Source organism: Acanthaster planci, linkage group LG19 (assembly GCF_054643075.1).
Source record: "Acanthaster planci isolate LZ-2023a linkage group LG19, COTS_SCS, whole genome shotgun sequence".
NCBI classification, from domain to species: domain Eukaryota; kingdom Metazoa; phylum Echinodermata; class Asteroidea; order Valvatida; family Acanthasteridae; genus Acanthaster; species Acanthaster planci.
This window is the reverse complement of record NC_141795.1, coordinates 1,499,752-1,522,408: the sequence shown is the minus strand read 5'-3', so window position 1 is coordinate 1,522,408 and position 22,657 is coordinate 1,499,752. Positions and strand designations below refer to the sequence as shown.

General features: G+C 42.2%; 1 protein-coding gene across 1 annotated transcript in view; it reads right to left on the bottom strand.

Annotated features, from left to right (window-relative positions):
• The window catches only part of prkg1 (protein kinase cGMP-dependent 1), a 28,155-nt gene extending 5,739 nt beyond the window's left edge, over positions 1–22,416 (bottom strand). Inside the window, exons 1-14 of the mRNA XM_087149148.1 lie at positions 22,276–22,416; positions 19,916–20,029; positions 13,536–13,641; positions 13,006–13,069; positions 11,398–11,475; positions 9,190–9,284; positions 8,714–8,788; positions 6,835–6,906; positions 5,656–5,743; positions 4,013–4,149; positions 3,538–3,627; positions 2,282–2,423; positions 1,992–2,155; positions 1,470–1,722 (exon numbers count right to left, since the gene is read on the bottom strand). Coding sequence (XP_087005274.1) covers positions 1,470–1,722; positions 1,992–2,155; positions 2,282–2,423; positions 3,538–3,627; positions 4,013–4,149; positions 5,656–5,743; positions 6,835–6,906; positions 8,714–8,788; positions 9,190–9,284; positions 11,398–11,475; positions 13,006–13,069; positions 13,536–13,641; positions 19,916–19,985 — 1,434 coding nt within the window. The 5' untranslated portion in view covers positions 19,986–20,029; positions 22,276–22,416. The remainder of the gene's footprint in view (positions 1–1,469; positions 1,723–1,991; positions 2,156–2,281; positions 2,424–3,537; positions 3,628–4,012; positions 4,150–5,655; positions 5,744–6,834; positions 6,907–8,713; positions 8,789–9,189; positions 9,285–11,397; positions 11,476–13,005; positions 13,070–13,535; positions 13,642–19,915; positions 20,030–22,275) is intronic.
• Between the last annotated feature and the right edge of the window lie 241 nt (positions 22,417–22,657).

Sequence of the window (22,657 nt, the reverse complement as noted above, 5' to 3'; positions counted from 1 at the left end):
ACCTTTAGCATCCTCAAGTACATAATAAACACTGAATGTGAAATAACTCACAGGGAAAAAATTCAAATTTCTGGGTACAAATTTTGCAAAGCCTTGTTCCTCATTCATCCCTTTCTTAGGGAATCTCACTTTTCCAGAATAAGCTTCAAGACTGCCTTTCATGTCTGAATAGCTACGCAGACTGTGTTTTCAGTCAAGCATGTTTTAATTACATGCTCGAAACAGAGCAAGTGGTGACTGCATGTTCACTCCAGGACAACACGGAGCCAAGGACAGCTGGGAAAAGTTCTAGAGTACGTAGGCATAAAAAACAAAGGTAGAAGTATTTTTTAAGGAGGGGGGGGGGATTTGAATGAGGGATGTCAACTTTGCACAAACTGGGAAAAACTGGGTTCTCACACTGGGTATCAAACGCATTTCGTTTCTGACCTTTGTACGGTATTGTTCAAGAGATCCAACCTTTGGTGGAATGAACAGGAAAAAAATGATGACGATTTAAACTGGCTGCCGATGACGTCACCTCTGAATTGTGTGAGTTGTGCAATGTCCATTGGTCATTTCCAAAACAAATGTGACAACACAATTCCCTGCTGTCAAAATATACAAATTATGGCTCTGCGAAGTCTATTTTCATTCTGTATTGAGGTATCTAATAAAAATCTAGTAAAAGAAAAATGGCCAAGTGGAGATAGTGTACCAGTCCTGCAAATTCAGGACGGTTTGAAACAGAACTAACCTTAATCTAAATTGATCCTATCGTAGAGAAAGAGACGCTTGGCTAAGGATGATTCATAATTGTGGGATATGTGTAACATCAAGGACCAGCAAGAATGTCATGTTTGACATTTGCAATGGTTCTGATTGGAACTCAGTCCACAGCAAACCATTGCTAACCTAGACACACTGTTACCATCCGATTTTGTTTTGGAACCAAGCTATAAAGTGGAACATCTGACAGTTCCAATATGACACTGTCGGCTCAAGACCACCATGTATGGTGAGATCCATCCTGATTGGACGCTTATTCTCAGGAATAACTTTGGTTCATGAAACACACAGCGTTGTCTTGCTCAGTGGCAAGCCCTAAAGCATAGTTTTTGGAAAGGAGTGATGCCATTAGAAAATCTTTCTGTAGGAACTTTTCATCAAGCGCAGTCCCTTATTTGAACCACTAACAATTTTGACTTCCTGCCCCCTCCCCCAATTTCTGCAAATCACCAACCCGTGGATGCCAACTTTTTCAGATTTTATTGTCAAAGCAATGTCTCCGGCAATTCTACTCTGCATTGACAATGATGTTCCTTTGCTTGTCAACATCAGATTTGGTCATGGAACAAAATGTAGAACGATTCAGGTTGACTTTGACACACGTGATACTGTGCGGGGTAACCACGTGTAGACTCCACCGGAACCTTCGAGAAATACGCTGACGGACTAGACCTGATGAGGTCATCAGTGTCAATACTCACATGGGGTACAATGGGCGGAGTCAGGGTCCTCTTCTTGAGCCCCTCCCAGTTGAAGCCGTCAAACCACTTGTGCTTCTGGATGTCTTTGAGCCCGTTCTTCTGGTAGCCAAGTCGCTCCGTGGGGTTGTCTCGACAGAGCTTCTTGATCATGTTGGCAGCGTTGCGGGTGATCTTGCGTGGGAATTCGATCATGTCCATACCCTTCAGGATGATGTTGTATGTCTTCATGGGATCCGAGCCTGTGAATGGTGGGCTGCGGGGGGGGGGGAGTTTGGAAATGTACAAATAGATTTAGGGGATGATTCCGGGATTTTTCAAAAAGGGGATGAAACTTGGTTGGAAACCTTGGGCTATTACACATTAAGAAGTCTAACAGTCAAACAATTGCCCCTGACAGGGAGAAGCAGCAAAGTAATTACAGAGATTACAGCAAAGTACCTTGCTCGAGGACACTGGAGCATCTAGATTTCCAAGACAGACATGGCTGATTTATTGGCACAGAAATTAAAAAAAACATCCTACCTTCCTGTCAAGAGCTCAAACATGAGGATTCCTAGCGACCAGTAGTCAGCCGAGAAGTCGTGGCCTTTGTTCAAAATGATTTCAGGTGCGACGTATTCGGGGGTGCCGCAAAACGTCCATGTCTTGCGGCCAAGATTGATCTTCTTTGCAAAACCAAAATCAACCTGTCGGAGGAAAAACCAAGGAGGAAACCGGCTGCGGTTTGACAAGATTCCACTTCCAAACGAGATCTCGGTTTTGTTGGGTAAATTTGGTCTTTGGTCATATCCAAAATCAGGGGTAAGACTCACCAATTTGCCGTAGCCCTGGCTGTCGAGTAGGATGTTCTCTGGTTTCAGATCTCGGTACACAATGCCTTTATTGTGAAGGTAAGATAACGCTTCTATCACACAAGCTGTGTAGAACCTTGTAGTACTGTCATCAAATGAGCCCCTGTAATAGACAAGGTGATTGATAGGCTGGTCTAGAAAAAGCCACCTGTCTAGCCAACTGTTTGCCAGGATGCATATAGATTGCCTCATATAAACCACATGGCATGTATGAAGTCATCTGATTTACACATTACTGCATTACACGCAGCCACTCCATTTCGTATCTGATGGGAACGTTCCCCATAACCACAGGTTACGCTGCAGTCATTTCATTGATTTCCTGCAAGTCACACCCTGTGGCAATGCCAATTAATTAAAAAACCTCCCTTTTTTTCCCCACCGAACAAAAATTAAAAGACCAATTTTCTTTTCGTGCAAGACCACAGATTTCGAGCGAGACAAAATTTTTTAGGTGCGAGACTACAATTGTCATGTGGGACCAATTATTCTTCATGCAAGACTAAAATGTTCATGCATTCATCAATGTTCTTGTTATTCTTGTCTGATAACTTTAGTCTTACATGGAAAAAAAAATTGGACAAAATTCATGGTCTTGCACAAAAAAAGCCTTTGGTGATATTTTCCGTTTTTATGAAAAAGGAGTTTTGAATTAATTCTACTTTGGCTTTCCATAGTAGACTGCTTTATGGGTATTTCCACAAATTAGGGCTTCATTTTTTTCGTGTCCCTGTTACATCTGATTGATGTCCCTGTGTCCCTGTTACATCATGATTCTGTAAATTCAGAACACATTTTCGAATTTCCAAGAGTGATGAATTAATGCAAATTACTTGCCAAACAAATAATAATAGTTTGAACACAATTCCGGTGATATTTCCATGTCAAAAAACAAAGGTCAGATGTAACAGGAACACGAAAATGTTGCACTTTTGGACCCCTAATTTCTGGAATTACCCTTATAAAAAACAACAAGCCCTCAACACACTCAGCTTCAACTCATTTCACATTCCATCTACGCTGATGATGCCTTCCCCCAGGGGACGCATTCAGTGCACGCCATGGTCCATATGCTTCACTTGTGGAAAGTGTTCATTCAAATGCGCAGGAGTGGAATGCGGTACATGGATGCGCCTAGGAGAACACTCGCACACGGAAAGGCACTTTAAAGCATCGTGAATTGTAATCCAAAGTTTTTTCTGTCAGGGACGACTTACTTGTCCCTAAGGATGGTCCACAGTTCCCCTCCTAGACACGCTTCCAACAGCATATAGAGGTACTTGCTATCGCCAAATGTACGGTATAATCTGGAGAATAGGACAAAAACAAGATGATTTCATTCAGTTAATTTAAAAGCTCAAATCAAACGGATGAACAAAGCAGACAAGTGCAAAGAAAACTACAGAGGGGCAGAGCGAACTGGCCAATTTTCCATGACTCTCTCGGGCAACTTTTTCAGCAGGATTTTAAAGAATTCTCCATGACCATGGGAACCCTGCGTGTATGGTCGGATAAACATTGCAATGAGGAGAACAGAGCAAGAGTGAAATATGCCAGCGACAAAACTTGAAAGCAAGAGCAGAACTGTATTCAGACAAAACAGACAAGCACAGATTTACAAAGAACTGTGCAAGGTCTGACCAAGAACGGTTCACCAGCGCCGCTCACGTCCGGGTCCTGCCCCCTTCTCACCTGACGATGAAATTGCAGCGGGCCTCCATCATGATCTTCTTCTCCGACATGATGTGCTCCTGCTGCCGTGTCTCCACAATGTGCTTCTTTTTCAGCTGCTTCAGGGCGTAGGTCTGATTTCTCCCGTTGACTCGAACCTGGGGGGCAGGGATAAAACCGCAGAGAGACGCTGCTATTAAGACTTAAGCGCACCGGGGCATCGGGGGGGGGGGGGCAGTGGCAACTGGTTTTCCTCGCATCGCGAACCGCGTACACAAACATACCCCATCAGGATAAGGAGATTTCTGAAGTGAAAGCAGTGAACAAATCGCATTGGCGTGTGTGCCTGAGGGCATCTCACAACTCTGCCATGCATACGGTAATTGTGGCTTAATATTAAAAGGAACAATCTTTCTTCTGCTGAATGGTAGTTCTAACTCTCCCCTTTCCTATTCTACATTTCTGAGGAATCGATTCCTCCGAGAGACTGACAGTCCGCAGGAGTCGTAGCTTCATGGATGCTATGACAATTCTCAACACTACAGCCCCGATAAGTCAAAAATGCACTCTTCATCTTGCCAGATTATCAGGTAAGAACCCTTGCAAACCTTTCCAGTCTCTGTTGGCCAAAATATAAATTTGGGAAGGTGGAGAGGAACTTCCGTCAGATATTTCTCAATTAAGACGACCCCTCCGACACTTCGGCCATTTTTATGGCGTCCCAGTCGCCTACACTGAATTATTTAACCTTCAAGTAGAACAGTCAATCTAGTCAGTACACAAGGAAGAGTTTCTGAAGGAAGTCTCAGGTCGCTTGGATTATCATATTTGTCAGAGAGACATTCCTCATCAGCTGGCCATGTTTATCTAATTTTTCCCTTCAATTTGACTTGATTCCCGGGAGAAACCTGGCACTCTACGCGTAAGAAGAGCTTTATCCTTTAGGCCCGTGTTTTCTCGAGTTATTGCCTGCCTGTCCCATCCATGTTTTTACAGTGTCGTCTCAGTCAGTTCTTAAACCCACTGTGCCAGATAAGCAAGTGTAATGAGCAAAGCTAGAACGGGAACCTCCACTCAGAGAAATGACATCGGCCCAACACCGGATGTGAAGAATATGAGAAAAAAAATTGGTGCACTCGATGAAGTTAATTTCTGATACTGACACTGCTGATAAGGTTTAATTCTGAACAGGAAAAGAGAGCCAATTGACTCCATGTCATATTAAAGGTTTCTATGTAGTGTCCTGATAAGCACATGCAGAAAATATCTAGACAACGCAAGCTGGATATAAACTACAGTGTCACTCTATGCAACTTTTGGCTTTTTTAAAACTGGTTTCTGAACAAGCCAGTGTAAAAACAAATGTGGAGAAAAGCCCAACAGAAATGGGCCTTTCTTTTTTTCAGAGAGTCAACAGGAAACACACCTCGGTAAACTGTGAAGGGGTTGTTTACTTTTACAATGGTTTTGTAAAAGGTTACACGGCCAAAAGCAATCTCGCTGTCTAAAGACACAAGGATAAAAAGGTCGACTTTAGCAGAATAAAAATGGGCTCAATGGCCAAGTTCTTTGGGTCTGGATGAATTGAAATCATTTATTTGTGGTGGGGGGGTCGGGGAGGAGGTTTAGGGGGATTAGCTACAAACTGAGACCCTGGTACTTACCAGCTCTACTCGGCCGAAACCACCTACACCCAATGTGGCTATGACCCCGATGTCTTGTAGTCGGATGTCAGCAAACTCGGAATCGACCCTGATCAATGAAAAAGCCCCAAAGACTATTCAATGCAGTCTCTATCATGCAGGACCTGTGGGTAGTGCCTGTCTAGCTAGCTTGCTCAAAAGAAAATTTAACAGACCTTGTTTATCTATACAAAACCTCCATCCAAAATCTTCACACAGAGGATTATGCCCGAGTACCACTGCATGACAAGAACGAGGCTCAAGGGTCTGTTGATAAACAGCACCACTTTAAATGTTTTAACTCTTAAGTAAAGTCATTTTGCAGCATCCAGTATTGTCCAACGAAGCTCGTGGCCAACCAGAAAAATCATTTAATGAGATTAATACATTGGACCCCTTTGTTTACGATACGCATATTTCAGAGACACGCCAGGAACTTTGCTCAACAAATGATTATCCTTAATCATCAAAATGCCGCACTTGTGCCGGCGTATACGCTTAAGCTCATCTCGATATCATCCTCGCTTCTCCTGAAAGGTTGGGCAGGGCAACTTTTGCAATGCATTTCTTTTCAGTTCCACTCGACATGCCTATCCCTTCTGTGAAAGCCGTGACGGCGAGCGTCAAAGGATTTTCACATCATTATACATGTACAGACTGCTGCAGACATTGGCAGACTTGGTTCGACAATAAACTTATTGTGGTCCCAAAGGAATGGCTCAACCACTCCTCTATCGGAACCCACTCATCTGGATAAACATCAATGTGGAATTCAGGGTACTGAGTTGGAGACTTTCAAGAAGTTGATGACACGGCATAACAAAAAAGAAAAACTACACAAAAACAAAAGCCAAACGGCAAAAGACGCATCCTCCAAATTCACATGGTGGCGTTTCTACAATCAAACCACTTCCACCCTCATCTGCTGTTCATGTATATGCCAGTGACATGCCGATGAACCAATCTCACCGGATGTTCACATTTGCACAAACGTCTGGCCTGTGCAAATGAGCATGGGGAAGGCTGAGTTCTGCTGTGTGCATTAAATATTCCATGAATACCCGACAACTGTATGAATAAACAAACGGAGCTTGTAGTTGACTACATCTTTTCTTAATCTCCACTTGAGATTGGAAAGCTGATTTGAGACCCAGGACTCACTTCTTGTTTTTGCTGTCTTCAATGTTCTTGGAGATGAAGGAGTCTGGGCCCCCGGTGACTTGCAAGAAAGAGCTGTAAGAACAAAGCAAAACAAGGGGGGAAATGTTATGAGCTGAAGAAAATTCCAACTTGAATAGTGAGCAACCGGATAAGTCACAAAAACTGTCGAGTGCTTGTTCTCTAACACAAAATATTTTGGCAAGCATTTCCAAACAGATGTTGATTTTTCAATGGTGCCCTGAGTGCCAAACGGGATTCCAGCTACGAACTGCAACTTTCCAATATTGTCCTTAACTTCTGTCACATATGAGACTACGTTTGTAGCCAGCCACATTTCACTGGTTGTCACTACAACAGGTAGTGTAACGTCATATGTGACCCACTCAGTGAAAATGAGTCATATGTCTCCAGAGCCACTTCTGAGTTAAAGATCTTTGAAAGAATCTTGCACAGTGTATAAACACTAGGAATCCTCAACATTTTAACATCCACATCTTCTTGTCCCCAACGTCCATTTTCACCGTACCAAACTGAGTGACATACCAACAATAAGGTTTTACACGTTGCTAGGTTAGTCAAATCTCTCAAAACTGGGCTCAGGATTCCAGACACAGACTTTCAGGCTGTCATTAAACTCACACAAGAGCTTGTTTGCTTTGTCTTGAGAGAAAAAGTATGATGGGGGGGGGCTACGCTGTCCAGAGACAAACATACACGTATATACACACAAATCCTTGCAGTGGATAGCTTCATGTTTTCACCTGCTCCATGTAATACAGTGTCATCTAATCTGGGAAAAGCTCCGTGCTTCAAATGAGGAGATTCGCCGCTGACAAGCAACATTATGAACACCTGTGATCCCCAGGCGAGGTAGGCAAAAAGAGTTTCAGTTTGTGTCAGCACGTTCTCTACGCCGACGGCTTGTCCGAGAATGATGGAAGCCAGATTTGAAATGGGATTAACTGCCACCAGCATCCTAAAAACCGGGATTTAGATATGTAGGGGAGTGGAGGGGGGGATTTTAAAGTCTCAGCAGGGTAAAGTCAGCAAGGTAACGCTACCCAAAGTATCTCAATTTGTGCTACCAGAGGCCCTGAGGCAGACTCTTGTAGGGAAGCTTACTGGATATAGCATAATGGATTCGCCACGACTTGACAAGTCTGCAGCATGGAGCTAGGGATCTGTACCCAGGGTGTTTGTCAGTCATGAACAAATGTCAAGTTCTTTTTTTGAAATAGATGTTGTTTGCTATTCAGACATATTGGTGGAAACCCCAAAATGCGAGTCCAAATACATGTCCATGTACATCCAACATTGTCCATCTTTGATTATTCATTTCTCATGCAATGTTTAGAGCGCCAAACTTCTAGTACAGAGCCAGGTGTTTCCCCACTAACCTGCTATTTACCAAGGCCTACAATTACATGCCAAGTAACCAGCAGAATATCTCTGAAACTGTTGAAAAAGGGTTCCCAAAGACCCGGGATCTCTCATGGTGCCTACCAAGTCCACAAATGGTGACAAATAAAAGACTTAGTCAATCAACACTATTTCAAACATTACTTATTCACGTGTCTGCAAAATAAACTGGAGCAATAAGGAATAGTAACCACCCACTCAGTTATAAACCATAGCCAACTTTGGTGACAGTCAACAGTGGGAGAGGCAAATTTCTTAAACATCAAGAAGTGTGAAATTGAACACAAACGTCGCCGTACTTAAAAGTTCCATCAACTGGTTTCCCACTGGAAAGTTGCAACATGTATCTCACGAATAGCCTCCCTCCCCCCCAGGTTAATTTCTGTAACCATCCCATTCTGAGCACTTCTCCGCAATTGTCCAAACCTGGGGTCCCGTTGAGGGGGAAAAAAAAACTTACTCTCTGTCCAGGGTCAGGCAGACGACGCCGTCCTTTTCGGCAGCTATCACATTGGCGTCCCTCTTCTCATCTCGCCTGTGCCAGAAAAAAAAGGCCAATCGTAAACAGAATCAAACACTGGTTTGAGAGAGTTCAGAAAGGTATGAATGTACTTTTTAAAAAAAAATAAAACGCTACCTACCAAGAACATCAGTAACATGCGGAAAAGGCCAAAAGAAAGTCACTTTCAAACCTAAAGTTTTGAAAAAGTGGTCATGAAGGACCTTCTGAGGTAACACAGGAAATTAAATGAGTCCGTAAAGTAGTTACAGTTTTTATGGACACTACAACCATACTAAGAAATAAATATTAAAAGACCAAATATACTTGAATTTGAGAAAACATTGAAGTCTCACTCAAAAAAACCAAATAAGCAGTTGTTTCTTTCTATCTGGAGAGCAGATTTGTTGACCAGGGCAATCGAAATTTGTGCCTACCCATCTAACGATCCTTCACCAAAGTAGTCTCCCTTCTTTAATGTGTTGGTGAGCCGTGGACTACCACCTGACCCTGGTCGTTGTGTCACATGGCACTGTCAAGTCGGAAAGCCAAAGAGAGAGCAGAGCATGATTAGTGATTCACGAGACAGTAACTTGGGTATGGAGAGTTCAAAACTGACTGGTTCTGACTCTTTTTTAGGGTGGGGAGGGGAGTGTCATGTTGAATGTTGTAAACTATGACTGAACCATCCCAATGAGGCTAAATGGATCACAGTACCTGTGCCCCTAAGCAAGCTGTTTTACTTTAATTGCTTCTCGGCACTAACGCGCAGGGGAAATTTCTCAGAGGACAGATCAGTTATGAGTGCTCCAGAACAATTGGGGTGCTGAAAGGTCTGTAGTGGGTTTGTTGGTCACCCTGTCATATCTCACAGTGATTCACAAGGCGCTTGAATCTTGGTCGCATGTATTTCATCAAATGTGCGCAAGTTTTTACCTTAAACATTCCCACCGAGTAACACAGCAAACCCCGGCTCTGGAAATTGGTTGTGGCTTTCTTGTTACTTGCTTTCGGGTATGTCAACACCGGCAATTATGTTCACTACATCTCTGTCAATTTATTGCAGGAGAAAGAGCCCAACACCAAAATTTGTCGTCTACGAGCTGTTGACTTTTGCTGGGAAACAAAACCTGTATCATGAAGCAGAATCAACTGTCCAAAACTTTGAAACGTTGTACTTTTGACAGCGGAAGCTTCTTTCCAATGCGCACGTGAGTAGGAAAATTCATGGGAAGTGAGAGGTTCTTACCTCGGGCTCTAAACACTGAGAAAGATTGAGCTTCCCATGCACAAAATTACCACGGCAAATCCTGATCAATATTCTCCCACAGGTAATATGAATTCGCTTCCGTCTCTCTCAATAATCAAATTCGAAATTTCATCACAAAGTGAGGATTGGTGAGGGACGAATGGTGGGAATTCTTCATGTGAATCTCTACTTTGCTCCACGACAACTAGTCTCCTCAAAAGAAAAGAAGGAAAGAACAGAAACTTACAAGGAAGCTAAATACGAAACTGAAGAAGTTTTATTCTCAGCTTATCCCCCTCCTCCCCAGAGCAGTTTGTGACAGACTGGGCGCGTAAACATCGCTGCGAGGGTGAGCAGTGGTCAATGGCATTTTCAAAAACCTGTGCAAATGTATCTAACTTCTGAAGCTGAATTCCGTGGTGAGGTCCGCGTGTCCCAAGAAATCGATTGGACAAGTTGTTGAACCGTGGAAGGAATTTATCTGGCTTAATATCAGGGGCAAACGAGATGCTGCTTACTTGAATACTGCTGGGAGCCTCTTGAAAATGAAATACATGTCAACTTCACAATAACTAGCGTATCAATCAATATTGAATTGCGTATGTACCTCCAACTTTCCCTTAGGTCCAAGGCAGGCAGATTACTAAGCAGTGCCAAGACTTGCTTAACGGATTCACTCTATAAAGGGGGGGGGAAGCTCCTTACATTTCCTCTAATATCATCGCAGTGCATTTTTATCAGGCGATGAGCTTCAATGAGTTTTCAGTGACAACTCAGAGTCATTTGACACCTACTTCGTTTAAATCAAACTCGTCTTTCTCGTGCGATGCCTCTTATTCAGAGACAGGTCAGACCCAAATGCGTACTTTTTCCACTGACGGGCTTTTTTCCACTGATGCGCTGAGATCTAGTGAGGGGGGGGGACAGAATACCCCTCCTCCCATCTCTAAGATGGTCCAGAAAACCTTGGCTCTTTGGAGGTTAAATGGCAATAAGATTGGCTTGCTCGTAATAACTGAGGGTAGCGAGTTTATTCAAGAATCCGCTTCAGCCTGTGCTTAAAAGGCAAAGATCTAATGAACTTCCATTTGGGCTTTGCACGACCACCGCTGAGGCCGTTGTACATCTTGTCCATGTCGTCCAAATAAGGGCGCTTTGCAGAACCTGCAACCCCACGCACAGGTTCAATGTCCGATCTACAGTGTACAAAACAGACTACAACATTCGCTCAGTGCCCGTCATAAATGTTAGCACCGCAGGGATGCAGCAAGCGTAGACGCAAGACGGGAAACGATACGTGAACTGGACCTTTTCATCACTGGACAGGAGGGCAAAAGTGTAACACAAGTGGCTTGGAAACAAATTTTGACGTGTGTGGGCGTCTTTTTTTTTTTACCTTTCCCTTCTGGATGATGTACATTGTATCTCCAACAGCACCCTGCCTGACAATGTAGTCCCCATCATCGTAATAGGTCTGTTGAAGTAAAAACATACCAAAGTTTACCCGATATCTCAATTCTGTGTTTACAGTACTAATAGCCTTTATGGGATGCAGTACATGGGTAACGACCTTTCCAAAGTGGAATCAATATTTGTTAAAAAATGGACCAAGAACATAAAGATGTTGGTCGATTATTTTCAATAATAAAAATCTTTTTATAAATTTACTTAAAACAGCCATTGCACTGCTTTTAAAATATTATCGAAAAACAACCCTTCAAATTTAAAGCTCCACGGAAATACTCAACTCTTTCAAAAAGGCTATGCCTGTCTGTATTCAGCACTTTTCCCTTTTGTCAACCTCACTGTCCAATCAACATAAGATATCAAGTCTGTGCTCTACACACTCAGACATTTTGGAAAGCACTCGATAAATTATTTACTTTCAATATCTCATTTCAATTGAAGAAGGTAAGAGAGAACCGTGATGGCTGGATATCCAAAACAGCTGGGCATGGCTCTGTTCATACAAACAAACGTTGAGTTGAGAAAATATTGCTTGCGAAAAGATAGGGCAGCCATTGTGTCCAATAATAAGCCATTTTCAGCTTTCAAACAGGCTGATAGCAGCCGAGCAGAAATGCTGAAACGGCAGTCAATCCACCCACGCACACAACAAGAGCCTGGTCAGATACGATTCCGCATTTTCATACAAAGAAAGAAATTTAGCCCATTTATTTCATGTGGAACAACGCCTGCATGACATTGCTGAAAACGGTTCGGCCAATGAGCTGCCTCTACATGTAGCAGTATCCATGACAACCACCACGCAGAGAATGAACAGAACAGACCACGGCAGTTTACGGCTCCAGGCAAAGAGAGGCCGCTATTGTGTGCTGCTTCCATGGAAATGTTGCCTTTTTCTTTATTTTTTTTTTTGGTCGCCGATCAATTATGGGGATAGAGATGGCCTCATGTCTGAGACGCAAACTTAATGGCGCGCTTGGCATTACAGGGAGATAATGGGTGCTTAGGCGACAAGTGCCTAGGCTCATCATCAAAAAAGGACTGGATGAGATTACACAGGCATGCACAGATTTCCACAGGCAAACTGCGGGATATTTCAACTCAAGTACATGTATTTCTGAAGAAAAGCCCAAGAAATACAGCTCAGATACTCGTGTTAAACTGTGCCAAAAAAATCAAACTTGCATGTTCGTGCACAGTGCATCTTGTTTTCTTTGAGTCAGTTAATGATTAATGAACAGTGGTTACCCCTTCGAGATTTTCATCATGGGCCTTGGTGGGTTTACATCTCCAAACACATGGAAACGCCCTAGCGACACTTCCCGCATTTCTGCCAAAATGGTAGGGCGTAACCCTCAGATTCAAGGCGATATTTATGCGAATTCATTTCCGACAACTAGCGGCAGTAAATATAAACTGGGAGAGGGTCTGCATGCATCTCCTTGAATTCCTTTTCTGAAACTGTGACCTATCAATTCCCATGCTCACTGCCTGAAGATTCCTATGGCAGGCTGTCACATGTGTTTACGTTTCATACCTCTTCTACAACATCTGCTATTTTGTTGAGTGTCTCCTCTGGAAAATGCTGGAATATTGCGACTCTAAAAATAAAACAGAGAGGTTTTTTTTTGGTCACAATGATTGCATAAAAGATTCAGTCATACTCTTGGGAACAGAAACTCTAAGCATTGTTCTAAATAGGAAACGACTGGGCAGTAACTAACTTCCCGGAGGTCCATAAATTTTCTCTAAGTAACATTCGACAAGAGATCTTATCAAAACAAGAAGCCACTTGAAAGATGTCTGGTCCCCAACCTTCTTTAAAAAAACAACAACCGATTACACAGACCCAAAGAAATACATGTAGGGAATGAAGGAAGAAATGGTCAGCAAATTTGTTTTCTGACACAATTTAAAAGTAAGTGAGACTCAGGGAGGGATTGTGGGTTTGAAAAAAGCATGGTAACTGTAGTCGTCAACAATGTAAGGTACTCCCATATGGATGAAAAGGAAGCAAAGTCTGGTCACATGACTTGCAGAGGGAACGCCCAAATGCGGTTCACTTACTTGTGTAGCAGTTCTACGATATCTGCTTGCCTGACCAGACTGGTCTTCATCATGATTGCCTGGAAGCATGGTCGGTCTATTGCCCATAGCTTGGTATTTGTCAGAGCTGCAGCATTGATACAGAGAGTAATTAATTCGCTTGCACTTGCAACTCACAGCAAGAAAATGTGACTGTGCACAGTCATTAGAAGCCACTTTCACATGTACATAAATAAACACCTGTACATGGATAGCACTTAGAGGTGACTGATTTCTTTCATGTAATGAGTTCCTGACGTACTGCGAGACTCATGAATGCTTTTATCTACATTACATGGGGCTACTGATAGTAAGGTTCAGCTTGACTTGGTGAAAACTTTGCAAAAAAAGAGGAATTTCATGGTCACTGAATTTTTTGTTCATATTTTCAACGCTCTCGTGAGTTCATGTTGTATTTCCTTGTGGAGCAGATCTGAATATTAAAAGACAAAACGATTATAACGTGTTTCGGTCAATCAGACTGACTTTTACAGGTCTTTTTTTGGCTGAGAAAGCTTCACTGAGTTGTTGGTGCCTCTATCAGTGAATGATTCCATTTCTGCAGATGAACACCATTATGAAGCGGAAAACTGATGGCTGATAAATTGAAATACACCTGTCAGACACAGCCGTGGTAATGGACATGTCAGCCATAACGTGGTCACTAATCGCGCGGAGGATATTTTACATCATGCTGCTTAAAAACCTGCACTTTGACGAGGCTGCATCAAAGGGAGGGGGAAGAAAATAGAATGGTGTAACAGCTTGAGCTCATATTAAACTGGATTATAATTTGCCTTGGCGATCAAAAAGAAGAAAAAAGGGGCTCCTGAGATGAACTGGGAGGGGAGTTCAATATTAGAATTGCAGTGATTGAAATTCTCGGCATTCCCAGCCTGGCTGGTGATGGCGTAGAAGGCATGGGATTCTCCCAGCAGATCATCACTCAGCAGCAGACGACAAACCACACAAAAAGGGGGGGGGGGAAGATTCCCACTCTTTGGCTCTTGGCTGAAACCGGGTCTTGCACCAGAGGTCAACATCGCCTGCAGTTGGCTAATGGGGCATTTTCTTTCTAATCTGGCCAGGAGCAGGGATAGCTCCAAATTGGCTTGCCTGCTTTGTAGATTGACCTCAAAATGTGTTTGGCAGAATTTGCTGGCATTTTGCCCTGTACAGACACTAGGGCTGAGTCAAATTGAAGATTTGCTATTCGAATATTCAACTTTCAATTCAATCAAATATATGAATATTCAGTCATGCCGACCGGCAGATTGAACAAACCACATATAAAATCAGTTGCAATAACACACACAATTGGACATTAAAATTACTATAATTAGCTTCTCACTTATAGAACTATCTCCAGCCACGATTTACCAAGATTTGACAGTTGAACAATACTTCTTGACATGTTGAAAATTCCTATTCCTTTTAATTTTCAATGAATAATTTACTTTTTAAATCTTAATCTTTTGCCTTTCATTGAATCTGCTTGAAACGAGCGTCCAGAGTGCGATTTTTCACATTAAAACAAGAGAAAATTCTCCCTGCCTTTCCATGAATTTTACATTCGAATATTCAAATTTGGAAAATAATATTTGAATATTCAATATTTGATCAAATATTCAGATATGCGGCAAAGCCCTAACAGATGCACGTGGAATTGTCTAAAATGTACCCTCTCTTGCATCTGGTTGACATTTTCCGGTGTTTTTCACACATGGCACTTCAAATTATCATTAATTATGAACTGACGTCCAAGCCAGAGTGACCTGATCAATACATGTTAATCTTTGCTGGGATGATTTGTTCATACCTTCAACTAAACTATTTTGGCTATTAAAGGTTCCTGTATTTGTAAAGAGGAAAATACAAAATACCGGTAGTACTATGGTCTTGTCAATGATTAATTTTCTAGATTTATAGTAAAGATTGCGGTAACACCATGTATTTATCTCTTCTTTGAGTATGTGTGGTTCTGAGAAGAACCGGGGAATAACTCTTCTCAGAACCACACATACTCAAAGAAGAGATAAATACATGGTGTTACCGCAATCTTTACTATAAATCTAGTTTCCTTCACCATGAAAAACCTTTAAGTCTTATAGATTAATTTTCTCTTTTCCAAAATCAAGATTGCTCCATCCTTGTTCAGCTGTTGTGGAAAACTGTAAACTGCCTTCTTCTAGAGTCTGTACAAGTTGTGCTGAACCAGAGCCCTTTTTTTCCCGCAGGTTTTTCTCTTCGGGTGTCAGAAATGCTGTACATCATGTACAGTACATGTACACGGATAACATAACCTAGCTGGGCAGTGACGCCACGTATGTCAAATGTAGGTCACACACAGTGGGGCAATGAAAGGGCACAAGATTGAATGCAGCGCTTGGTGCACTGCGGCTGGTCCAGTTACAGGTCCCTCAAACAACATCCAAGAGCTAACTTAGGTCAACAGTTTTAAATACTCAAAGTGTGATGCACACAATGAGTTGCGGTTAAGACACCTTCAAGTGGCCAGATATCTTACGCGGTAATTCTTGAGGGATCCTCTTGGATAGGTTACGCATTGGTCAGGTCTTCAAGTTTCACCACAACACATGAGCACTCAATTTAATCACAAACAGATGTCCGTAGACAATTCTTTCAGAAGTCTCCATCTTACACTCGTTATAAAATGCTTTGATACTCTGCCTCTGTCAACGGTCAGGTTACTAGGAATAATATCTCTTTTTTGTGAAAAGTCATTAGCTCTCGGCAAAGCATTTTATTGTAAACAATTCTGGCATTTCCAGTCTCGGGCAAATATTTCAACTTTGGCATCCAACATAAAAAAAAAAATCAGTTCATATTTCACAGCCAATGTCACATGCACGCCTTTCTTTTGAAGCACAATCATCTTTCACGCGCATATGTTAGTTTTCTTTGTGCTTTTGGTATGCTGTATCGCTGCTCCTAAATACACAGACTTTGGCTCTCCCCCCCCCAGCCTGAATGCTAAAATTAGGACAGTAGTGCTTTCCAACCAATTCCCAGCATATGCCGTAATTTTAAACAGATTTAATCTAGTATGTAATACACTTTTTATATTTATTCTCCCCCAAACAGTGCCTATTTTAATGAATACAGAAGATACACACTGACTAAACCACAGGCCTACTATTTGTGGTTCATGCAATTGCAAGTTACTTCAGAAGACTGAAATGAGATTGATAAAAGGCCTAAAGCACTGCAACTTCTGTAATTTTTACAAGACAGTTTTGGGGAATGTTTCACTAATAATTTTGCCAAGTACGTACTGTACATGTGACAGGGAGAGAGAGAACAAAGAAAGTGCCCGGGGGGGAGGGGAATGGGGCAATGGAGCAGGGGAATTGGGGGTTATCCCCCCACACTTTTGGCAGGCTCCTTAATGGATGGTCTCACAAGTGGCCCCCCATTTTGAAAAATGTCCCGCGACCCCAGGTAACTAACAGACATGCCTATGCTCTAGCAAGTTCTTCACTGCAAAGGTCTTACGTTCATGTAAAACCAACTGATAGTTATGTATGTGGGTCGTTCCATGAGGTTGCGGCAAATTTGTGACGGTGTACATGGGTACCTTTTACCACATGTCATAACCTGTAGAGTAGGTCATTTACTCTATAAAAGTAACACACACCTCTGTATTCAGCCCTGAAAGATGTACAATTTGGAATCCACATTTAGGGAAATAGCTGTTTATTTTTATGGAACCCACGTAACAATGGACACCGTCACAAACTGTGCCCCAACCTCATGGAATGACCCATGTCGCTCATATTGTGTGATGTGCATTTCCAACTTTCCTTGGACAAGATGGCTCTTGTGAGAATTCCACATATAACAAACCTGTCGTCCACCACTTATGTTAGGCCTTCCTTAAAAAAAATTGGGGGGGGGGGCACAGTGGACTACTTGTATTTAGAATTTAACAAAATTAATTAATCTCTGTTACTTCAGCATCAAGGTTTATGCCTACACTGTACTTGGCAGTTCTTGTAAACTAACTCAGAATTCCATCTGGTGGTACCATGACAATTGTTCACACAGCCCACAGCAAATCTGTGGAATGTGACAGCAAATAAACTTAATGACAGAGTGAATTTTTCAATAACTGTCAGGGGAAAGATGGAGTTTCTCCTTAAAAAAGCGTTGAGGCGGGCACTCATGATTCAATGGAGGATCTGGCAAAGATATTGGCAGCTGTTGATTTCCCAGGGGTACGTTTCTGCTTGATATCGTTGACTAATGACTGTCCACAGTCATCTATCGTGTCTGCTGTCAGAGGATGGCACTGTATCTTAATAATTTCATTTTGATGGAACTTAATTTGTAAGGCAGGGTTGGCAAAGTGGGACACAATTTCTTGGAGGCAAAGTAGGAACAAAACATACCACAGACAGCAAACTAAACTTATGCAAGAATCACAAAAATATGTACCTGTATGTTTAATATTGATATTTCCCCAAACTCTGATACTTCGAATTTGGTTATAAATTCTTCTATGTTCTTTGCATCACTGAAATACACCTTCTTGTATTGACTGATTAATAAAAACATTGTACTGTAGTCGGACATTAACTGCGTATTATTTACAACAGGATTCCAGCCTCTGTTCTGAGTTTTTCCTATTCATTCATTCACTTCTAAGAGGCTGGAGTTTAGCCCATGGTGTTAAAGTTGTTAAAGCTTCTACTTGGCCAAAACTAGAGCTTAACCCAATCTTGTCTTGTTAGTTTATCATTAAAACTGAAACATGCAGTACGAGAGATCGGGTACAGTTTGTTATCATGGCACCAAGCAGAGAACTTGTGGGGCACCAGGCTACAGTCCTACATGTACCTGTGCATATCAATTACCATATGAGCCAGTTTGGTATTCCAACAGTGCATGCCCAAAATGAAGCCTGTCCGCGGCCATTCGGACACACGTGTGAGGTCTACCCTATAAGCGTGGCATTACACGGAATGGAGCGTGTGCTTTGTTCCCCAATGACCTTGCTTTTTTGAAATACCGACCTAGCTCCTTGTGACCATGTTCCTAGGGTATTAAAACATATTCGAAAGGTATTGAATGTATACATGGGTTAGACATGGCTGGAGCTGTACATGTTTTGCTTGTTGACAACATGCAAAGGTAACTTTCCCTTCTGTCACTTATTACGGGTGCGGGGGTTGCTTACGTTCTGGCAATGATGAATTCAGGCTTTTTTTGTTTCCAAGGCCAACTGTATGGGGAAGTTTTGAAAATTTCACTTAATTTTATGCAACACCTACACCCAACAGCAAACAAAACACAAACGAGCCATTAGAGAAAGTAATTCCACTGAATGCCTACTGTCAACCCCATTCCATTACCAGTTGAGCTCGGGGAGTGTAGTCTTCTATACAGAAAATAGGTATGACCAAAAACTTCTTTAAATATTGGGCAATTAATCTTGGTCAAGTTGGTAGTCTAACGAAAGGGTAAAAGAGTAGAACGTGTGGGGCTGTAACTTAGGCATCCAGTTCAATGGCATACTTCCCGAACCAATCAATGTTCAGTTGGTGCAGTAACAGTACACTTATACACTTTGGTGTGGGACATTTTGAATGGCAGTCTGTGATATTTATCACCTGCAAAAACAGCTGAAGATGCCCGGAATAAAAGGTGCTATAGCGGCTCGTCAAATGCAATTAAGCCATTAAGTGGAGGATAGCAGGGGTGGAGGGGAAAGATCACTAAGGAAGAGATATATGCGTTTACGACATGCAGGGAAAAGTACAAAGGACCAAAGTGGTACACCAACTGAGAAGCAAGTGACAATGTTAAAAGAATCAGGCGTCTCATTTCTTTTAATTGTGCACGAACTAGATGTTCCAGCAATGGGAGTGCTTCATGACAACACAATGTGTAGCTCATTACCGGCCCTGCTGGTGTGCACATTGGTAGGAGCACTTGCGTGTGGGATTTCAATGTGGATGGTAGACTGCCATGATACCAAACGGGGGTTCACTGCTGCACAGACATCAATGGGACTCAAAGCTTCCCTTGAATGAGAATGACCAAACCTGGATTCTCTGCCATCTTGAATCCAAAAATTCTCCCCCAGAATCTATTGGACTGTGCACCATCTAATCATGTAGTTTGGTACGGTGTTGATGGCGCACCTATTTTATGACCAGAACCGTTTGTTCAAATGCTGAGAAAGTTTAAGTTGTGCAGGTTGAGACCAAGCTTCCCAGCAAAAACACCAAGCAGTTAGAATTACCAATTATAAATTGGTGTCAAGCACGGAAAAATGGTTGAATAAATGTTCTCTGTCCCTATATTGTACAATGAAATTCTCAATAATCTGTAGTTACCTTTAACTGTTGCTGTCCTTGTACAATTGTAGAGGATAGCTAGCTCTCCGAATACCTTGCATTTGCCCATGGTAGTTAGGAACTTCCCATCTTTCGTCACCTCCACCTTGCCATCTGTAAGACAAGCACAGGTACCAGACCAAATCACATGCTGCTTTTGAAATGACAAGATTTTCAATGTTTTTCTTTGAAAAAGAAAATCTACATTACAAGAACTGCTGCCACCTGCTTGTTGGCTACAGTGACCAAAAATATACGAATCAAAAAAGTTAAGGGCCTCACAATTCAGATCCTCGTCCCATTAATATTTTTCTTTGCCTTTGAGAAGGATTCTGCAAACAATCGAAATGCCACGCCCTCGACCTTCTCCAGTTTGAGAGGTATTTTTTGTACAGCTGAAAGAATTGAATGTATACATTTTATTAATATACTGTACATGCAAGCTACATGTACATGTACGTATGTAAATGAGCAGATACCAATGAAGTATTGAAGGCTCTCCCAATGCTCCTAAAGCGACCTGTCCCTCGGACTCCAATGAAGAATTTAGTTATTAAAAAGAGCAGTCTAGATTGAACCTGCTAGAATTTGCTGTTATTCTGAAGGCCCTGTTTGGCTCCTGTAATTGTACTCTACATACTCGTATGCAGACATATAACTCCGCAGAAATTCAACAAAGTCACAGTATGATGGCACATGATTCCTTTGAAATACTCTCGATTTAAAGAACTGCATGTGCAGTGGCCCCAATGGGACAAAACAGTCCTGAATGTCTCAAATTTCCGAGTCGTGACAAAAAGCGTGATGTCCCTTCAGGGCCATCGTACTGAACGGCTTTTGGCTGGGATGGGGAAGCCCCTGAAATGGTAGGAGAAGCACACGGCCGGGAAATGCCAATCCAACTGCAGAGGGATCTCAACGATTCTCCCCTGGACTGCGGAGACAAAAAGGGGTTCTTACACACACGCACACAAAAAAAAAAAATGTGTACACTGACGCCACAATTCCAAATCAAATTCTTTTCCTTAATGTGAAAAGAGACGCAAACGCTGAGCTGGAAGTGCAAGACTACTGTGAGGTTACGTCTTCCCTGACGCCAGCATGTTTGCATTGAATTACCTCTGTAAAACTACTGACGCCAAGCTTCTTAAATCCTTGTCGCTCTCGCAGATACTGCGGATCAGAAATTAATGTGCACTTATAAGATTTTGCAGATACAAAATTCTCTGCATGTGCCAAGAACCTCAGACTGCTGAACAGCATGCACATGTAAAGTACAAACTCAGTCAAAAGCCAACTACATATATGTGAGTGCATGCAATTGTTCTTGTACTACAGTAAGTAGTCTTGGACAGCGTGGACTTCGTTCATAATCATTGGCAAATCATGCAGATACGTTGTACATTTACTGGCCTTGTTCACTGCCCTGTACAATTTTATGCACAACAGCGTTTACATATACCAATGTCAGTAAATAAATAAATAAATTGGGACTTTCATTGAAAACTGAACACGAAAACAAACACAGTGTGTAAAGAGACAATCTGCCACGAGTCGAAGGGCACCCTCATTGGCACAGAAGAGACAGGCTGGGGAAAAGTTTTTCAACACGGCTTGTGCATGCGCATGCCGTACATGCGAAGACAGCACACGTACATTCAAATAGAAATGGTCACGTGTGCCGAGTGCCTCTCGTGTCAAATGTACATGAACCTCTGTGCTCACACAATGAGCTCCCAACAAAGGACAGTCAATGTTATTTAAAAATACGCCCTCTCTTGTTCCTGCTCGGTGCAGATAGACTGGCCAACTAAAGAAATCATGTATAGTGAAAGCACAATGTGTGTCCAGTGAGTAACACCTTGACACCACAGCTGACTGCACATGCATACAACCTGTTGGTTACTTTCGTATCAACTTGCAGTGTTCAAATGAATTTTCATGTCAGGAAAATTGAACTGGACAGCTTCACTACCGTGTAACTACAGTTGAGTTTGCTGGATAAAAGTAATTAAAACAATAAACTCTGAAACAAGATTTCCCGGGCACACATTAGGAGAAATGTCTATTGCACATCACCTGTTTACTGACAGGAAAAATGTGTTATTGTGTACACTTTACAGGAGACTGACATCTCTATCTTAGCTGAATTTTGTCATATGCAAAAAAAAAAAACACGAAGAAAAATGTTGCAAGGAAGATGGATCAGAATGTTAGGCTTTCCTCCCTGTTAAAGTAATAAGTACATGTGAGAAAAACACAGCTTTCAAAGCTGCAAATGCCGTACATGTAATAATAAACAGCAATATGTGAATACTTCTAAATGAGACAAACCAAAACAAATGGAATTTATGCCTTACACTCCTGATGGCACAGGATGCTCCGAGGTGTCCAGATGGAAGGTCCACCCACACATGCACAGGTTGAAAGTACACTCCCAAGGTACACACTACATTGTGACTTATGTAGCAACAGCAATCAAAGTTACTGAAGCGGCAAGAAAGCACACAGGTGCCACATACATGTAGATTGAGAAAAAGCTTAAGAAGAACAAAAGGAGACTGTCAATCAATGGAAACAACTCCTGTCCTGTGTTGTTGTGGTGGCTGTGGCCCTTACCAGGCACCATTAGGCCTCTCTTTAATCCGGGGAGAGATGCCCCTTGACTGACACACCCTTCTTGTTCTTCTTCAATGGAAGCTTCTACAACTTGGTCTGACCCTGTGTGCAAAGTCCTTCCAC